Genomic DNA, 18,516 nt, shown 5'->3' with positions numbered 1-18,516 from the left:
AACCTCTACAGTACAAATGACGTTAGTCCTGCCCACTCATGCAGCAGGTCCCTACAGGTCCCAAATTGGCAGCCCCTGGTGAGCTCTTTCAAGACACAAGCTTCAACAGCTCCAATACAAGCGTTCTTCTCTCCAGAATCCTCTCTGGAAGTCCCACCATCCCTCATCGGTTGGTGAGGAAGCTTGACTATACTCCAGGCTAGGCCACGAGGCCCTAGCAATGGGAGTGGGCCCTGGTTCAGGGCTCCGAGGAAGCGTTGGCCATTGCCATTTTCACCATCATCGCGATCAGCCCCCACGGGGCACCAGGGAGGAGTGTTGTGGTCCGCAAGCCTCTACCACACCCCCTCCAGTATTCCCTTCAAAGGGGCCAGGGTCCCTCGATGAGGGGGAGACCCAGGCTGGCCCCAAGCAAGGGCAGAACACAGAGTGATGAAGCTGCGGGAGGCTGGTTTAGATCCAGTGATGTTTCAGCAGCGGCCAAGAAGAAGTGAAGAGTAAGCTGTGTGGAGATTTGGGGAAAGAGCGTTCCAGGTGGAGGGAGCAGTACATGGCACCCACCCAAGCAGGAGCACGCTCCAGTGGCCAGTGCTGCTGAGGTCGTTTCTCCCTCCACACCCCCACCTTGCTGGGCGTGTGGGCAGGAATGACTTGACTTGCATGATGACGAGAAGGACCCAAGCCTTGGGTATTGACCCTCTGCCCAAATTAAGAGGAGGAGGAAGATCAGAAAACAGAAGTTGTGTGGGCCAGGCCTCAGGGCCCCCATGCAGCAGACAAGGCCAGCCAGGGGCTCAGCTTTTTTGGCTCACGGACTCAGTGTCACCTGTGCAGAGGGCCTGGCTTAACCTCTAGCCAGCCTCTGGGAGGGGCATTATGGGTGACTTATTTTCTTTCTTTATACTTATCGGCACTTTCCAAGTATTTTTCGATGGACACGTATTTCCTTTATAGTAAGACAAAGGTTTAAAACTGGCAGCAGAGTGGCTAGCCTTTAGCTAAAGACCAGGTCTGGCAGATTCAGAAACGCCCACTGCTCCACCTCAGGAACCACTCCTATGGGACCCCACACTGGAACTAGGGGGTCGTGAATGAAAAAATTAACCCGGGACTTGGTAAACTGCCACTTTTACTTGCCTTACTAGGAAGCTGTGCATCCTGGAACCCAAGGCCTGCCTCAGGGGGGAGCTTAGAGGGCCGTCCTTGCTGGAGACAAAGGATCAAGGGCTTCCCAGTGACAGAGTCTGGAATTTGGAATCTAAAGTGCAGAAATACCCCCATTAGGGTGTCTTTCCTCTGGGGCCTGTGAGCCCCCAGAGCTATAGGGACACTAGAGGAGCTCGGTAACATGGGCCCATGGTTTAATTGAGGTTGAGGCTCGTGTAAAGCACAACTGCTCCTGAGATAAAGAAGGATTTAAGATTCTCTTCCAGGAGCCCCTTGCTTCATCTCAGGACCCCCGTGCCCAGCACAGGCCAGGCACTGTGAGGGCTTCAGGGAAGGAAAGAAGGACAAAGGGAGTTTTGCACAGTGTGATCTGCAGTGCCTGGCATCCTGCCTCAGCTCCCACGCTTCCCCCCGGCCTTGTCTTGTGGCCCTCTCCCCGGCTCACTCTAGCCCAGCCACAGCAGCTTCCTCGGGTCTCCAGACACACTGCACAGCTTGCTCCTGCACGTGCAAGCCCTGCTGCCCAGCATGCCCTTCCCTCTGCTTCCTTCTCCCACAGACTCCCCCATCCCGCAGGTCTCATCCTGAACATCCCTCCTGTAGGGAGACTTCCTTCACCCCGGCCTCATTAGCCCCCCTCTATGGGCACCATTGATGCCCAAGACTGGAAGCTCCATGGTATCCTCAGCATGCCACCCAGCATGTGGCACAGAGTTTGTGAGGAAATGCTGGTCAAAGGATGGGAGGGGCATGGCCAGGGTGGGCCCTAGCAGGGGCAAGACCCTGAAGACTGGGGGTACCCACCCCTCTCCCCCAAGTTGATGTCTAGACTTTTGCCTTCCTGGCCAGGAGGTCTGTGCCATGCAATTGGCAGGGTGGAGAAGCCAGGAGCCTGTGAACTCACAGTGAACTGCAGGGATGTGAGAGGAGGGGCAGAGCCTGGGGAGGTTGCTGCAGACAGCCCAGCTGAACTCACCTCGATGGTTCCCTGGCCTGCCAGTGTGGCAGGTGTTGACTAGCTGCAGACCCCTGGCCCAGGGCAGCAGGCAGCTCAGAGGAGATCTATGACCCTCCAAGGTCTGTAAGGAAGATTGGGTGGTTGGGGGGACAAGCAAGGATGAGATCTCTCTGCCCATCTGATTCAGCCTGGCCCTTCTTTCAGGTGGCCCTGCTGTGGCGTGTTCTTAGGAGTCTGATCGTACGCTAGCATTTCTGAGTTGAGCTTCCTATGGACCCCATATCTCTCCACTATGCACACCGCTTCCCAGCATCTGGGCATGAATGCCTGTCACCAGGAAAGCCTGACGGGCCCCACCCGTGCAGGTTCCTGCAGATCCTCCACACAGAGACTTCCATCACTGGCTACACTAAAGCTTCTATCTCTGCTCGTGTACTGCATCCAACTTCTGTCCATTTGCCAGGACCAGTTTCACCCTGTTGGGAGCTGGGGGCAAAGATTTGAGCAAAATCTCCTTCACCTTTCCCCAAACTGACCTTTATCCAGGATCAGGAAGAAGAAAAACCCAGCAGGCTGACACATGGTCCTGTGGGCGGGAGGGGTTTTAGTGATGGGAAAAGGCCACTATTTTCAAACCTGTGCAGCTGTACATACCGGAAAATCGGGTTTGCCAACTGGTGGCCCTAAGAGCTCCTGGGAATGGAGATCCTCCCAGGCCAACAGGGATGCTAGCAAGGTTAGGGGAGTGGGAGGGACACTCTCATCAGAGCACGGAGACTCCCAGAGAGCAAATAGATTTGATTATACTGAGCACAGCAATTGATTTTTTTTCTAAATAAACGTGCAGGAGGAAATGGTAACGGGCATCTGTTTCTGACAAGAATCAATTGACCCCAAATTGGAAGAAAATCTAGAAACACAAGCAACACAAGAGAAAATGATTAGGCCATTCAGGCTTGTCTAGTGAGGGAGGGTGGGCAAGAGGGAGAGAGACAGACAGACAGACTTCCCCATCAGCCCTTTCCCCACCAAGTAGCTTCCCTGTTTGTTGCTCTTCAGCAAATGTGGTTCCAATAATGAAAAGGGGAGAGTAGCTACCATTTTATGAGCCCTTACTCAGTGCTAAGCCAGTGCTAAGCCCTGAATGTGCATATCTTATTTAATCCTCCTAACAGCTGTGTGGGAGGCACAGTTCTCCCCTCTTCACAGATGAAATCACTGAGGCTCCTTGTCCCAGGTACACATTCAGGCAGCAGCAGAGCCATTGGAGCCAGTGCTCTCCAGCACTGCTTTATGTTGACTCTCCAACCCTGAGCTATTACCTGGTGCCCTAAACTGGCCTTGGAATTACGAGGAGGAGTCCCAGGCCCCAGACAGTCCATCCCAAGCAGCGCATTGGCCCTCCACCTGGAATGGATGGTGAGGAGTCCATGCCCAGGCTCTGGGACTCAGCAGAGCCAGGTGCTGGAAGTACTCCATCCCAGGGAGGTGGGGAAGTGGGGCTGGAGGGGCTGTCCTGCTCTGCTAATAGCCCCACAGCCTCAGTTTATAGGCTGAGCCCTGTCTGGGGTTCATCCCAGTGGCCTGTCACCAGCAAGATAAACCATGTCATGTCGCAGTGCATCACAGGCCTCATTTGCCAGAACACTGTGTGGTTCTGATGCTGTTCAGCAAGCACGCCTGTGATAAAAGGCCTAAGAGTAATGGGCTGTGTGCTTGGGTTTTAATTTCGTAAAGCTTCCTTTTGTTTCTTGGTCACAGACTTGCATACACGTTTGGCTTGAAGTAATCCAGCTTGAGGAGTGTACCTAATTATCTTAAGCAGGGCTTATTAGTCCTGTTAACTAAAACTCCCTAATCTATGAAGCCAAGTATTCAAAAGCAGCCTTTAAGGTAGGATTAAGGCAAAAATGAGCTCTTACAAAGTGGAATTGGGGCGGCTTTCCTAAAGCCGCTGTGGGGCCGCGGCTGTGAATTCCCTTAGCTGAACTTTCCCGTTTCATCTGGCAGTGGCTCGGTGTCTGGCAGGTAGTAGGTGCTCGGTAAGTACCTGTGGGACAGGCTCCCTCCAGCATCTGCATCATGTGCAGCATGTATCCAGTGCTCAATAAATATCGATGGGATGGGTTGGTGGGCAGACAGACCAACGGGTCCCATCCCCTCCAGTTGCCGCCTGCACTGCACAGAGTAAATGCCTAGTAAGCCTTTATGAGCAGGATGGGTGGTTTTCTCAACCAAGGGGGGAGTCTTGCTGCCATGACCTCATCTTCTCTTCCAGCTGACCCGTGCACCATGGCCGACTACGCCCGCCTGAAGAATGTCCTTCTGGCACTCCAGACCCGCCTGCAGCCACTCCAGGACGGGGACAGCAGACAAGACCCTGCCTCCCAGAAGCGCCTCCTGGTGGAATCTCTGTTTAAAGACTTGGATGCAGATGGTGACGGCCGCCTCAGCAACTCTGAACTGGCTCAGGTGGGTACGGCATTCGGTGAAACTGAATTACGGAGGCATCCAGTTTCCCATTCAGCACGTAAATGAAGAGAACCGGGGAGATGCACACCAGGAGAGTCGTTTGTAACTGTCTTTCTAATGGGACGCCAAGGAGGCCTCTCTCCTGCAAGAGAAACTCTTCTCCTGGGAGTTGGAGAGCTTGTGCTCAACGCCTCTGAGAATCTCTTACAAAGAAAACAGTGTCAGTGTCTTCTCCCCACAAGCCACCATCAGCTGATATTTACAAACAAGCTCTGAAGCACTCTCAGCTCTGGGGCAAAACACACACTTCAGAGGGGCTGGTCACTGATGTTTTCATTAGGAAACACATCTCTTCCTTGAGTCCTTTACTTTCCTCAGCAGGAAGGTGAAAATGAAACAGATTTGGTTTCCACCAAATACATTTGGAGCTGTGACCTGGGCGTCCCCAAGTCCTCTCCCCCAGGATCTCTCCATTCTTTCCTATCCAGGTATCAATGACCCAAACCCCAGCCTGCTTGCTGGCAGGAAGCCCCGCATCCAGCCCCAAGCACTGCTGTTTGGCTGGGAAATCACTTGGAGTGGGCCCTGTGGTTTGCTTCCCTCTCCTGACACAGCACCCGAGTCCCTTTGTCCAGCTACAAGGTGATGTGATGGAAGTTAGTGTCTGCAGCAGAAAAAGCGAAGAAAGAGCAACCCGGGGCCCCAGCCGCTGCCAGCTGCAGGGAGGGCCTGTAGGCTCCCGTGGCAGAAAGGCAGGCTGGGTGGGCCAGAAGGGCCTGCTGCGCTCCTGCTCCTGCTCTGCTGGTTTGTCTATCTGGGCCTGGGGCCCTGGAGCCACACCAGGCAGGTACAGAGATATGCAAAGAGGGCGAAGTCAGCCTCCCCAAGCAGGTTGGTGGGGCCAGCAAGTGCCAACAAAACCCAAGTATGGAGCAGTCACTGGTGGCTTTGTCACTCAGGGTCCCTCCCTCACGGCCCCGTACTGCAGCCAGTCCAGAGCCCGCTTCCAGGGAGTACTGGGAACCACAGATCCCAAGGCACTTGCAGGCCCTACTCTGCTTGCCCACAACTGGGAAACACATGCAAGTCCATCCAGGGCCTGCATCCCAGGAGGCCTGCTGCCCACAGCCTCTCAGGGACACACCGTCTCAGCTATGCCAGCCAGCATGTTACCACCCCCATCAGCACTTGGCCCCCAGCGATGGCTAAGACCCCCAGGGGCAGGGCAGGGACCCACAGATGACCTGAGCTGCTCTGGGAAAAGCCCAGGTCCTGTTAGTGACAGTTACCTGCAGGAAGAACCATCTGGCAATTCTCCGCACTACAGGCTGTGCAGGGAGCCCCCAAGGCAGGCGGCTTTGGCTTGCCCTGGACAGAAGCAGCTGTGGGCTCTTGACACCCCAGGCCCACGTGGGTCCCAGGTGATTGCCAAGTAAATAGAACCTTCCTAGGCGTGTTGCTCTAAGCTGGCAGAGGCATGCCCCAAGGCACCTGAAGCCATTAACAAGCATGGTAATTGGACTATGATTTCCTCTTTAAAATTTAATGTATTTAAAGTCCAGTTCATAAATCTGCCAAGCAGAGGCCAGCTAACATGGGCCTTTCCTTGACGCTGAATCAAATGCATTGGGGAAAAACTTGTTGGTCCTAGGAAAAGTTAATCAATTTCCAATGCAGAAACAGACAAAGGGAAATTTTCATCTTTGGGAGATTGATTTCGGGCATTATGGTTGATCTCCCTTTTATCGAACACTCTCACTTGCTGGGTGAAGAGTCATTTTTTTAACATCATCACATTAAATTGCCTTTAATATAGCAGACCAAGCTGAGACTGTTAAATAAAGAGAAAATGCCTCTGTCCCCCTTAAAATAAAATGAAAGCATCTCCTCTCTTCTGAGATTTTATTCTGAGCATTTTCCTTGCAAGACTCTAGTTCCTGACACACCACCAGCCTCTGGCTCCAGCTGAATAAGGGCGCCTGGAATTTCTACCCTTAGTCACCTTGTGACATGTGGCTGGTCATGATGGGGAGGCCTCTGTGCCCTGTGGCCCAACCCATATCCAGAAAGGAGTTCACAAGGGCCCACCCATGGCCCCCGTGTCAGAATCCCAAGAGCAAACATTTGTGTCCCTTGCAGGACAGGACAGGACAAGGCAGGCAGAGACGGGGCCCAGGCCTAGATCAGCAGAACAGCAGCTGCCCCTTTCTGGGGGGTGTGCTGCAGCTAGGAGGCGCTGCTCTGAGATTGCTAAGGGCTGGTGGAGGGGGAGGAGGGACACATTGATGGAGCAATGACCTTCCAGCTCTCCACAGCTGTAAGCCAGGAGACCTCGGCTCCCACGCTGAGTTCAGCCACTATTTGCTGGGTTTATCTGATCGGGCCCCTTCTCTTCTCTGTTTCCGTGTCTGTAGCACAGAGGGGTAGACCGGTAGCCTCATGGACACTTCCCATCTCAGACTGTCTGGGGTCTGTCTGCACAGACTGAACACTAACAAACTCTGCCCCAATCACTGTGTGACCCTGGGAAAGTCCCTTCCCCTCTCTGAGCCTCAGTTTTCTCATCTATAAAACGAGAGGATCAGACAAGGCAAAACTAAAGAGCTTCAGGTGCTGGAGTCCTCACCCCTCCCTCAGGCAGTGACCAGAGCCTGAGCCATTTCCCAGCAATACCCACAGCTCTGAACTCACTCGGACTCTGGCCCTGTTGCCTTCCTGCAGCACGTGCTGAAGGAGGAGGACTTCCTTGGGTGCTCGCCGGGCGACCTCCTCCGATTTGATGACTACAACAATGATGGCTCCCTGACCCTGCATGAGTTCTACACAGCCTTCCGTAAGTCAGGCCCCAGTCCGGGGCCCCAGTGGGCAAACGGGCTTGTTTCTGCAGGCATTCCTGCACCAAAATGGTGTCAAGGTCTGGAATCGGTGCTCGGCTGTCTCCAAGGTTGATTTCTTTTATAGGTGAAAGTAGCTGAATTTGTTTTGCAACAAGCCTGAGTTTAAGGGTAAAGGAGAGTGGGTGGGAGAGAGGGACGCTGGCTCTGTTCCTTTTGGATAAACGCTCTTCTCGCTGTTGTTGGAGGAGCCCAGGACTGCAATCTAAGCGTGGCTGGGAGGGCACTGCGGGACACCCCTGGGGGATTCTATGACTGCATATGGAGGGAACAGATTTAGGGTTATCCCCAGGCTATGGCCTGGCCCCACTGGGGAGTCTTGCCTGGGGGCAAATCCTGCAGGAGGGTTCTGGAGGCTTGGCCAGCAGGAGAGGGAGCAGTCACTACCAGCGACAATGGAGAGTGAGGGTCCAGATTGAAGAGAGGTGGGGATTCCCTGGAGAAAAACAGAAGGGAGATGCTATATGTGAAAACGGAGGAGGCGCTCAGAGCAGACCCTCTGGGGGTCCTGGTGCATCCCGAGAGTGGGTAGAATGACCCAAGGACCTGTGTCTTTCCATGGTGGGTTCCTCCAAGAGATTAGCTCATGTCAACTATAGGGGCAGCTGGGACGGGGCTTCCAAGAGACGCGAGATCTGAGAACGAGCCCCAGATGGCTCTGGACAGAGGTCAGCAGTGACGAGAGGGGAAAGCAGTGCTGGGCCCAAACTTGAGACAAGAGGGGCCATTATTGGCCCCAAAAGATGAAGCCCTTTATGTCAGACAGCATTCAGGCTCTGCTTAAAGCAGGTAACGTGTGCGCCCTGTGTGATGCGCCCTGTGTGATGTGCCCTTGGATGTGACCTGCACAGCTCCTAATTGCAGGCCCTGGAATTTGGGAAGTAGGTGTGAGACCCCCAGGCTGCACTGAGTACCCTGAGACACAGACCCTGGCATCCTCACCCCCAACCCCAACCTCCTCCTGGAGTTCCATTTTTCAGCAAGGTACTCCTGCTTCCTGTTGACATCTCTTTGTGCTGCTGTTATTCCAAACATTCACAAGGCCTGAGTAGTCCTCATGATTCATTGGCAAGAATGGCTCTTTTGGCGGATAGAAGAGGTGCTTGTGACATAAGAGGACAGAAACGAGTGTGATTCCTCCCTGTGGGAAATGTCCGTGAGCTTGATGCAGGCGGTGCCTTTCTAGTTCACGGCATCCTTGTTGCCAAGGACCCAAGTCCAACCCCCAGTTACAGGGCCCTGCTTCATATCCTGCGACTCGGTACGGTCCCCCATCCTCCTCCTCCCCGCCCACTCTTAAAACTCATGTCTACGTGCAGTAGTTCATCATAAGGTGTGAATGTCTGGTGAGCTTAACCTGCTGTGGAAGGTGTTTGCTTTGCAGATCAAGGAGCTTATTCCCTGAAATAAATCTCTAAGAATGTGTGGTAGTATCAGCGACTCCATAGACCCAGCTCGTGAGAGCTGATGGTTAGATCTTCAGGGCTTTTGCAAGGCAAATAGTTATATAGTTGGTGGCTTTAAATCAGCCATGCTGGGAGTGTTTACACAGCAGAAATTTATACTATACAAATGCTACAAAAGCGGGGGAGTGGTACTTTTTTCCTCTGGAGAGCCAGTTGTTAAGCACTGACCTGCACACCCTGGACAAGACCCTCCCTCCTGTCCTTAGCATCTGCCTCCTGCAATATCCTCTCCATCCACCTTCCCCAAACCGAGACCCCCAATGATTCTGATCCCATAGACACGAGCAAGAAGAGATGTCAGGGCAGATGGCGGGGTGAGCAGCCCTACTCATCAGGAAAGCAGCAGCATGAGTTCTGGGGACACTTCTGAGACATGCCCAGCAGTGCTTTCTGGTCCAAGGCCCCTCTGCAAAAGTCACTAGGAAGGAAAATGTCGGTGCATTTAAGAGCCAGGGACCAAGACTGGACTTCAAGGATTTGGGGGGATACACCAGGCACCACCACTCAGATGTCCCACAATGGCATCGTTTAGCAGAGAATGGCACTGCACAGGCACCATCCTGGTACCCAGTACCGCAGAAGCCTCTGCTTCATGAGCTCTGTTCTTGGGAATCGGTCTGGGGCCAAACAGGAAGCTATTGGCTTTACTCTCGAGGAGATGGAAGCAACCCTGTGGCCGCTGATGAAAGAGAAGGCCCCTGGGCCTCTCCAATGAACGTCATTATAAGCCAGAGCTGCCCGTGGGAAAGGAGGGAAGTCATCACTTCACCTCCAGCCGTGTATCTATGCAGAGCAACGTGGTGTGTGTTCCCTTCATTCCTGGATTATTATTTGAAAAGCTTTATAATCATCATTTTTAAAGCAAATTAGATTCTGCTGTTGCCTTGGACTTGTTTTGAACCAGGCAAACCATTTATCACAGCCCAACCCAAATAATAAATATGCAATAAAATGTAAACTTGCAGCCATTAAGGAAGCCACAGAATGAGTTAACCGGCTATGAAGACTTGACATGCAACCCCTCAGAGCACATAGGGATCAATGGTTTTTCAAAGTCATGGGAACTCTAAATCCCCATAGCTCTGGGAATGGATTTATGGTTCAGTGAATGTTAAATAGGTAATTGAAATGAGACATAGAGGTACAACTTATTACCCAGAAATCAATGGGCATTAAAGAAATCTCACTAAAACTCAGAACGTAATATCTCAAACATTTCAGCAACAAAATTTTGGATTTAATTTTAAAAACTGGAGCTGATGGGCTGGCAGAGGTTGACACTTTAAAATTGTATTTTCTAGTCTCTATTTTGCCAGGTCCTTGGGTACTAGGCAGGGGAGGGTCTGTGAGGTGACTCCTGGCACGGGCTCAGTCACTCTATTAAATGATGGGTTTGGAGGCCTTTTCCCTGGAGAAGTGGGTTGTATTTACAAGTTTATGGTGTTGGGGCATCTCCTAAATCCTATCTTCTCGTGCAGCTGGCCTAGCCCAGGCTGGTCCACTATTTGCCATTGTCTACAGGTGGCTGACGTCAATGCCGGGAATCCTGTGGCTGGTGGCTGCCATGCTCAGCTGAGCTGGTTCACAGGGGGACTGCACCCTCCTCCTGGCTCTGCAGAACAGGTGGCCCCTCCCCAGGGAGGAGGGCAGAGGCCAGTCCCTTAGCCCTGGGAGTCAATTCAGTCCCTTTCTCTCAGATGGAGCTAAGGCTCCTAGTCGCCCATCTCTGTGCAGTGACAGGAGTGAAATATAAGGGTGGCCTTCCTCTCTTCCTCCATTTATCACCTAAACGTTCTCTTCAAGTTGCTTTTGGCTTTCCAAACCACGGGCTGAACTTGGAACTCAAGACACAGTGTCCTCTCAGCATGTGCCCCTCACCCTTCCCCCCCACTCTCCGACAAGCTGCAGGACCACTGGTCCCTGCTATGAAGCAGCGATTCAGGCCCCAGGGTCACTGGTGAGCAAGATGCGTGCTGGCCCTATCTGTTCATCACAGTAAATTCGTCTAAAAGTTGCTCAATTAAAAAGCTTTTCAATAATGCATGTTTTTGCACTTTTCTGAATGCTTGGGTTGGGATCGTGGGAAAAACATGTTGCTTAAACGAGGATTTTTCTCTCACTTTAAATTCATTACAAGTTTCTTCTGCTTTTTAGAAAGATACTTGTCCTTTTAATTAATCCTATGAGAACAGTGTGTTGGACGCAAAGGAAGGGTTTGAGCAGCTAGCAGTGCAGGATAAAGGGCTTCCCGTGTTAACATTCTGGGATCACGATGCATAGTGTTCAGGAGGAGAACTCATGTCAGGAGGACCACAGGGAGCTGGCTGTGTGAGAGTCAGATACCCTCCCTCAGCTCCAGGCAAGCAGAAAGGAAAACAGTGATTTACTCTGATTATTGCAATACCTCTGTATCCAGGGCAACTCTGTGAAACAGATGAAATGGTCACCCAGTGAATTTACAGCTGTTTTTCTGCCATTGTTGCTGCAAAATGAAAGGATGGTGCAGCTTCGCCTCGCACATCATTATCCTCTGGAATGGATAATGACCAGCACAGGCCAGACACATCATCTTAGTCAGTTCTCACAGCCCCGCTGTGATAAGCAGGATGGTAAAACAAAACAACGGCAAGTATCCCTCCCCCAGATCTATCTGGCTCCTTATCCGTGCAGGGTGAGTTCAGACAGGGAGTTTCGATGGCAAGGATATCACTTTATCCCACTCCATTTGGTTCCTGAGTTTGGGATCATGAGTAACAAAATTTCAGATAGCATGGGGTTTATCAAAAATTTTCTCTTAATCTGTTCAGCTCTTGAGTCTGGAGAGCAAGCGGTAACTGGCACTGGTCTCGGTGTTGGCTGAGGCTAAGACCATTAGTGTGAAGACTCCCCAACCCCAAAGGGAGAACCTGGTTGCCTCCCGCAGGACTTGCAAATCCAGCCACCAAAAAACTGATTCACTGCCCTTGGTCCCTCGTTTGCTCGAGGGCATAAAACAGTTAAATTGGAGCGGCCACAGGGGGAATCGAGAAGTAGAAGACAGAGGTGCTGTGAGTCTCACCACCTCCTCCCAAGGACAGAGGTGGGGGTGCTTGCTCCTCACCTCAAGGGCAGAGAGATGGGCTCCAAGGAAGCTTCCATATGAGCTTGCTGTGTGCTTCTGAAGCCAACGTCAGTGTGCCATCTGACTGATTTTGCTTGTCAATATCACTTTAGTTAGTAATGGGCTCTTAATACTCTGGTCATATAAAACAACACCTAACATTTGTCGTATGTCAGCACTGTGTATTATGTCCCAACTTTACAGATGAAGAAACTGAAACTTGGAGAGTTTAAGTTGCTAACCCAAAGTCACACAGCCAGCAGGTAACAGAACCAGGATTGGACCCAAATGCCTGATTCCAGAACCTTCTCATGCATTTAAACACGCTTTGCTAATCATCAGCATTCTCCAGTGAGGAGAATCTCACTGTCCACAGGTTTCAAGTCCCAGCTCAGTGATCTCCTCCTCCAGGAAGTCTTCCTCAATTTTTCTTCCCTCTACCAAGCCCTACACACCTTCCTCTGTGTGCCCGCAGCCCTAGGTTCATCTCTACACAGTAATAAGGCTGTGGCCTGGTGGTTAAGAGCGTGGACTGGGTCAGACCTGGTTCGAATCCTGATTCTGCCACTTACTGGCTGTGTGACCTTGAATAGTTCCTTGCTAGAGGTTAAGCTGGGCATTAAGTTCCTCACCTGTAAAATGGGCATAATAACCACCACATAGGGTTACTCAGGACTGAATGAGACAATACACATAAAGTGATTAGAATAATACCTTGCAAAGGTACAAGTAAACATTAACCAGTAGATCAGTGATGGAGGTGGTGATGGTGATAACGAAGATATCTGTCTGTTCCCACAGCCCCTCCCTCCCAACCCCCCTCACCCTGTGCCATGTCATGGTTATCCGGCCCCGCGTTAGACCACAGGCTTCATGAGGGCAGAGGCTGTTTTGCTCACCATGTGTTCATGCCTAGCATGGGGTCTCGCACCTAGGAAGCCCTTGGTAAGTGTTCGCTCAGAGGGGATGATGTATATGGAGAAATACACTTGGCAAGCAGGGGGGTCCAAACACACTGTGACTGTCACCAAGGGTCCCAGAGAGCCTTTGCATGTCTCCAGGGGGAACAGAGGAAGCGTCTTGTTGGGGCCTCACAGCCAGGACCCCTGGTGGGGGAGCACCAGCCAGGCCAGACTGGGCCACCAAAGGCACCCCTGTGGTTACCCCAGCAGCCCCGACATCCCTGATCCCCTGGATGAGTGACAGGGGTGTGAGGAGACCCCCTGAGGCCCACATAGGCCTAGTGCTCCCTTAATGAAGACAAAACTGCTGGTCTCGTAAAGCTCCCATCCTGCTCCCAGAGCCACTAATCGGCCCAGCCCTCCTCAGGATAAGTGTTCTGTTGGGCTGCTAGGCCACCTGCCCGCTGCTTAATTACCTCCACCTCCGACAACTGTGTGTGGAGATAAGGCTCCTGCTCAGCGCTGCTCCTCAGACCTGCAGCCCACGGCATCAGAGGCAGCAAACCCTGGCCCCGGAGGTCCAGGCTCAGCCCCTCTGGCTCCTGCCACCCAACCAGGAGGTCAGCTTTGCCATCTGTGTGCAAACCCGTGCACCTGGGAAATCATTCATTAGCATAGAATGTGGGTTTATACTTCCTCTGAGCTCAGCTCCTGGGAACCTGAAACACACTCAGCACAGCCCCCTGCTGGGCCCCCGTGGCCACCTCCCTCCCTGAGGCCGCATCACAAAGGGCAAAGGCGAAACCCACAGAGGAAGACACAGCAGGTCCTGCTGAAAACTGGAGACCCTGGCGGCTCAAGGCACCCCAGGCTGGGCCCTGGCAGAATGGGAGGGCAGGCCTCTTGAGCACAGAAACCCAAGCTCCCTGACGCAGGTCAGCACCAGAAATATTACAGTAAACAGCCCCATCATTACTTATCACTGTGGGAAGACTGGGCATGTCTGCCCCGAAGCTGGCGTGGACCAGGCTCTATCAAAGGAGGGCGAGCGTCTGGGCGGGGAGGTGCCGGCCTGTTCTCTCCACTCAGGCACACTTGGACTGTAGCCTCCATTTAAGGAGCAGGCCAGCTGACCACAACATTTCAGAGGAGCGTGGCCAGGGTGGGGAGGCACATGTGAGGAAAGATTCAGAAACAGACTGGGAAGCTTCGGAGGAGGAAGAAAGGTGAGGTCAGCAAGCACTCACAGAGCCCACTCCATGACAAGCACCAGGCAGGGCACACAGATGTGGGCAAGACCGCCAGGCCCTGCAGCAGGGAGCTTGCAGGTCTGGCAGGGAGGCAGTTGGGAAACAGACAACAACCACACACAGTATGAGCTGAGACAGAGAATAATTGGGTGCAGGGTCAGGAGGGAGGATCTGCTCTCCACACAGAGGTCAGGAAAGGACAGTGAGCTGAGGCCTGAACACTGGGCTGGAGATAGCCAGGCAAAGGGCAAGGAGAACAGTGACCCAGATAGGTGGGGGCAGAGGGCTTGGCGTGAGTGAGGAGGCTCTCATGAGAGGGAATGGCTGCTAGGCGGGGCCCCAGAGGGCAGAACTCAGATGCAGAGGCGGGGCCGGGAGAAAGCAGCGGTGGCTTGGATCTGCAGAGGCCACCCCCAGCCTGAGCCCAGCCTTGTGGGAGTTGCTGGGAAGGTCCCAGCGCTGCAGGTGCACCAGCCCAGACAAGGCACTGAAGAGGGCACTGAGCATTGGCTGGAGAGCTGGACTTGGCCTTGGAAGCCCCGCTCACCACTAGAGCCTTCAGATCTCCAGTGATGACTGCCAGGACCAAAGAGTGGGCAGGGCAGTGGTCTAAGTTCTCAAGGAAGCAATGCTCCAGTGCCTGAACTCTGTCCTTCCAGGCTCGCCCTTCTCTGTGAAGACAGAAACACAGCTGAGGGCGTGCCCGCCCCTCCAACACCTTGGCTGTGCTGGAAAAGCCATCGGCAGCCCCTGAGGGAGGGGGGTATCCAGTGAGTGCCTCACCCCCATGGGGAGCAGAGGGGACAGAGTGGGACCCCTGCACATGTACAGCGCTCTGGGGTGGGACAGTCTCGCCCCTCATCACGCCGTGGAGGGGTCAGTTCTGATCCAGAACTGCTGCTGGCTGGCCATCTCTTCCTCTGCCAGTTTCTTCTTGGAAGTTTCAAACCCAGACCGCCTCTTTCCCATCTCCAATGGTTTACTCCTAATAGCTGCATTGTCGGGCACAGCGCTTTCTAGCCGTTGTCAGGAGCTGAGTCTTAAGTACTTTCCATTTTTAAAGATCCCAGCTGGAAGCTGTCAATGGCCTTAATGCAGAGCAATTGAATATCAGAAAATGAACTAATTATAGGTTGTTATTGAAAATCTATTATATACAAATTGCAAAGAAAACTCATTAAAATATGATACTTTGGTGATTTTTTTAAACCCTCCCTTTGGAGGGAGAGGCAGGGGCGGAGTGGCTGGATACCTTGTCCCTCTCTGTTCTGGGGTAAGAACTCCCAACAGGGCTGCAGAGCAGGGTCTGGGTCTTATGCTCACATGTCACAGCCCAGTCTAACATTATGCACCACGGAGAAACTTGAAATTTTGCATGGAACAGAGAGCTCTCTGAATGTTAGTAAATACTTAGAAATGGCTGCAGAGGAAACAAAGAATTTCATTACAAAGATAAAATGAGAACAATTTAAATGTCAGCTTTTTACCAGGATAGCGCAGTATTGTCCTCATAAATCTCAGTGTTTTTGCAAAGCTTTTGCAAGGATTTCAACATACAGTTAAGCACTGAGGGTCACATTACCGATTTCCAAGCTTGCTCCCTGGGATTGGTGTGCTGGGAAGGCTTGGGATGTAAATGATGGAGCCATCTAGATCCCAGATCTCCAAAGGCTCTTCAGATGCTGAGGCTGCCACCCAGGCTCCAGGGAAGAGCCCAGAAAGCAAGATGAGGGTGCACCCCAGCCTAGTTGCCTCCTGGTCCTGCCAGCAGCGCCTTCTCCTCAGTGTGCATGTGGCCCAGGTGGGTGGTGTGGGATCTGCGGCACCTGAAGTCTCCAGGTGTTTTGAGGTGTGGAGAAGACCCACCTGGTGTGTTTCTGAGGGGTGAGCCCTCGCTAAAGCTATACCCATCCAGGAAGGATTCTTGGAGCACAGATCACTTGTCCTCTGCCTTGTGGTCTTTCCTTCCTTTCCAGCCACTTCTTTTCAGGCTCTGTGACAGTGCCCTGCAAGACCCCACCACCACTACGCAGGCCCTGCTTGTGGGCTGTGCAAGGAACAAGGTGCCAGGGAGCAGAGGGGTCCGAGAGGGCTCCACTCACATGGGAGTAGTGACTAAGGGGGGTTGGGGGGGCAGCATATGGGCCACACACGGGGCTGGGGGCCCTCAGAAGCCCCAGCACCAGGATGGCCCCTGGCAGGAGGTGGCTGGAGAGCCAGGTCCTGGGGACAGACAGGACCTGGATAGGCTGAGAAAGGCATCTTCTCCTGTAAGAGGAGAAAGGAAGGGAAGGGCACACCCAAGCTGCTGCTGTCTGTCTGAAACAGGCACTCAGGTGGCACATGAGGGGCTAGTTGGAGACCCCAGACCACAGACCAGTGACCCACCTTAGGTTTCCTCTGCATCAGCAACACCTGCTGGCTCCTGGTCCTTAACTTATCAGACTGTCACTGAGTGACTCTCCAGCCCCAAAGGCGGAGGGTGCCTCCCCCTGGCCCAGAGCCCAGCCCCTCCCGGGCTCTCCCTTTGGGCGGAGGGCACAGGGCGGAGGGCCGAGGGCCGGGCAGGTGGTAGGTGGTTGAAATATAGGCAGAGGCCATGAGACCAAGAGTGCCTGAACGAGGACAGCAGCAGAAGGAACACAGCAGTAACAAACCCAGGAGGCAAAAAAAGGCAAAAGAAGAGTAGGGGCTGATCTGAGAGCAGGCCAGTTTGTTATTGCCTGAGGCCTTTTGTTCCAGCTGGAGGGCCGGGGAGCAGGAGAGAGAAGCCTAGAGCTTTCCGTAGGTGGATATGCAGCCTGGTATGTAGTAGGTGCTGGATAAACATTTGTTGAAAGGACTAAAGACCATTATGGATTTTTTTTAATTATAGTGAAGAGGAAAGGTTCAGAGTGGTTGTGGCAGTTCCCAGAGAGAATGAAGAAGAGGGTCGGGCATTCTCTGTGGTGGTGGAGGCCATCCTAGGCCATCTTACTGCCCACACATGGCACTTGCTGGGGTTAGCGGCCCACCACGGTTCCACAGGGGTGTTGGGTTAGCTAGATGGCTGGGTTGCTTCTTTTCACTCACTGCTGTCCTGGTGGGACTTGTTTTTCCCCAAAAGCTGGCCTTCCACTAGATAATACAAAACTACTCTTAAATCCCTTTATAACTGTGGCATCTGACAAGTCTTTACCAAATGCCTCCTGGAGGCTCCCAGGCTGGACGCTGTGAGGCCCACAGCCAAGAAGTGGACTGGGATTAAAATGCACTTAGCATAAAAGTGGGAGCCTGGGAGGTGTTCCCCACTGATAGAGGGGAACACATTCCGGTTCTGGGTAGGAGGCAGGCCATATGCTCCAAGCCCCAAGTTCCCATTTTAGCTTGCACAGGATTTGGTAGGGTTCTAGGGTCCCCAGACTTTGGCCTCTGCTTATGAAGGCTGCTGTCATCTTAGGACCCATGGGATCCAGGTTGGTCCTGGGTCAAGCAAACGCATAACTAGTTTGTTGAACCATGGGCTGGACTCAGCAGAGGTACAAGCAGGAAATCAGTCTCATTCTCCTCTGCACAGACTTTCCAATGAATCCTGAGGCTCCTCCTGCCTGTGGGCTGAGGAGGAGGACGCACTGAGGACCACTGACTGGTTTGACCTCACCACTAAGTGGCCTACTGTTGCTCTTTAAAACATGGGGCTACTTGGCAATGGTTTTCCATTTCGGGCTTTGGCCAGAATGCCAACCCCTCTGGCACTGCCCCATCCCGCATCCCACTCCAGAGTCCTTGCAATCTGCCCAGGGAAGGTGGGAGGGAGCCTGGTGTGCGAGCAGCCCCAGTCAGCCTGTGGGCTGAGCCCTTGGGGAGCCATTCTCCAGATGGCACGGGTGTTTTGTCTTCAGACAGGTGCTTTAAGCACAACTGTTTGTACACTTAGTCAGGATTGCAAATCGCATCAGGTGGGAGTGGAAATGGGGCCCAAATGACTGCCTGCTCCACAGGTGGTGGGAGGGTCGGTGCGGGAGGGCGGACGGCTCCTCAGAGTGCCTTTTCTGGGCTCACTTGTCTTCCCAAAGGCTCTCCAGCCTCTCCCAACAGATCCCCACTGGGGAGGCGCTCACGGCTCTCCAGAGCAGGCTGCTTCCAGCAACTGCCACTGGCTGAGCACTCGCTGTGTGCCAGACGCTGCGCCAGGCACCCGGCAGGCCTGTCCTCCCAACCCCAAGTTCTGAAGATGAGGAACTGAGGCCCTGGGAGGCCACAGGTGCTAACACAGAGCCCGACGCAAAGCCAGGTCTGCCAATTCCAGACCTGAGCACTTAGGGCTC

The 18,516-nt window shown here is 53.1% G+C and overlaps 1 protein-coding gene across 1 annotated transcript in view; it reads left to right on the top strand.

Annotated features, from left to right (window-relative positions):
* The window catches only part of FSTL4 (follistatin like 4), a 396,568-nt gene that overhangs the window by 277,716 nt on the left and 100,336 nt on the right, over window positions 1-18,516 (top strand). The window contains exons 5-6 of the mRNA XM_058540354.1: window positions 4,404-4,597; window positions 7,319-7,430. Coding sequence (XP_058396337.1) covers window positions 4,404-4,597; window positions 7,319-7,430 — 306 coding nt within the window. The remainder of the gene's footprint in view (window positions 1-4,403; window positions 4,598-7,318; window positions 7,431-18,516) is intronic.

The sequence above is a fragment of the Diceros bicornis genome, chromosome 1 (assembly GCF_020826845.1).
Source record: "Diceros bicornis minor isolate mBicDic1 chromosome 1, mDicBic1.mat.cur, whole genome shotgun sequence".
Classification (NCBI taxonomy): domain Eukaryota; kingdom Metazoa; phylum Chordata; class Mammalia; order Perissodactyla; family Rhinocerotidae; genus Diceros; species Diceros bicornis.
The sequence above is the reverse complement of the archived record's forward strand: the minus strand, read 5'-3'. Positions and strand labels throughout refer to the sequence as shown.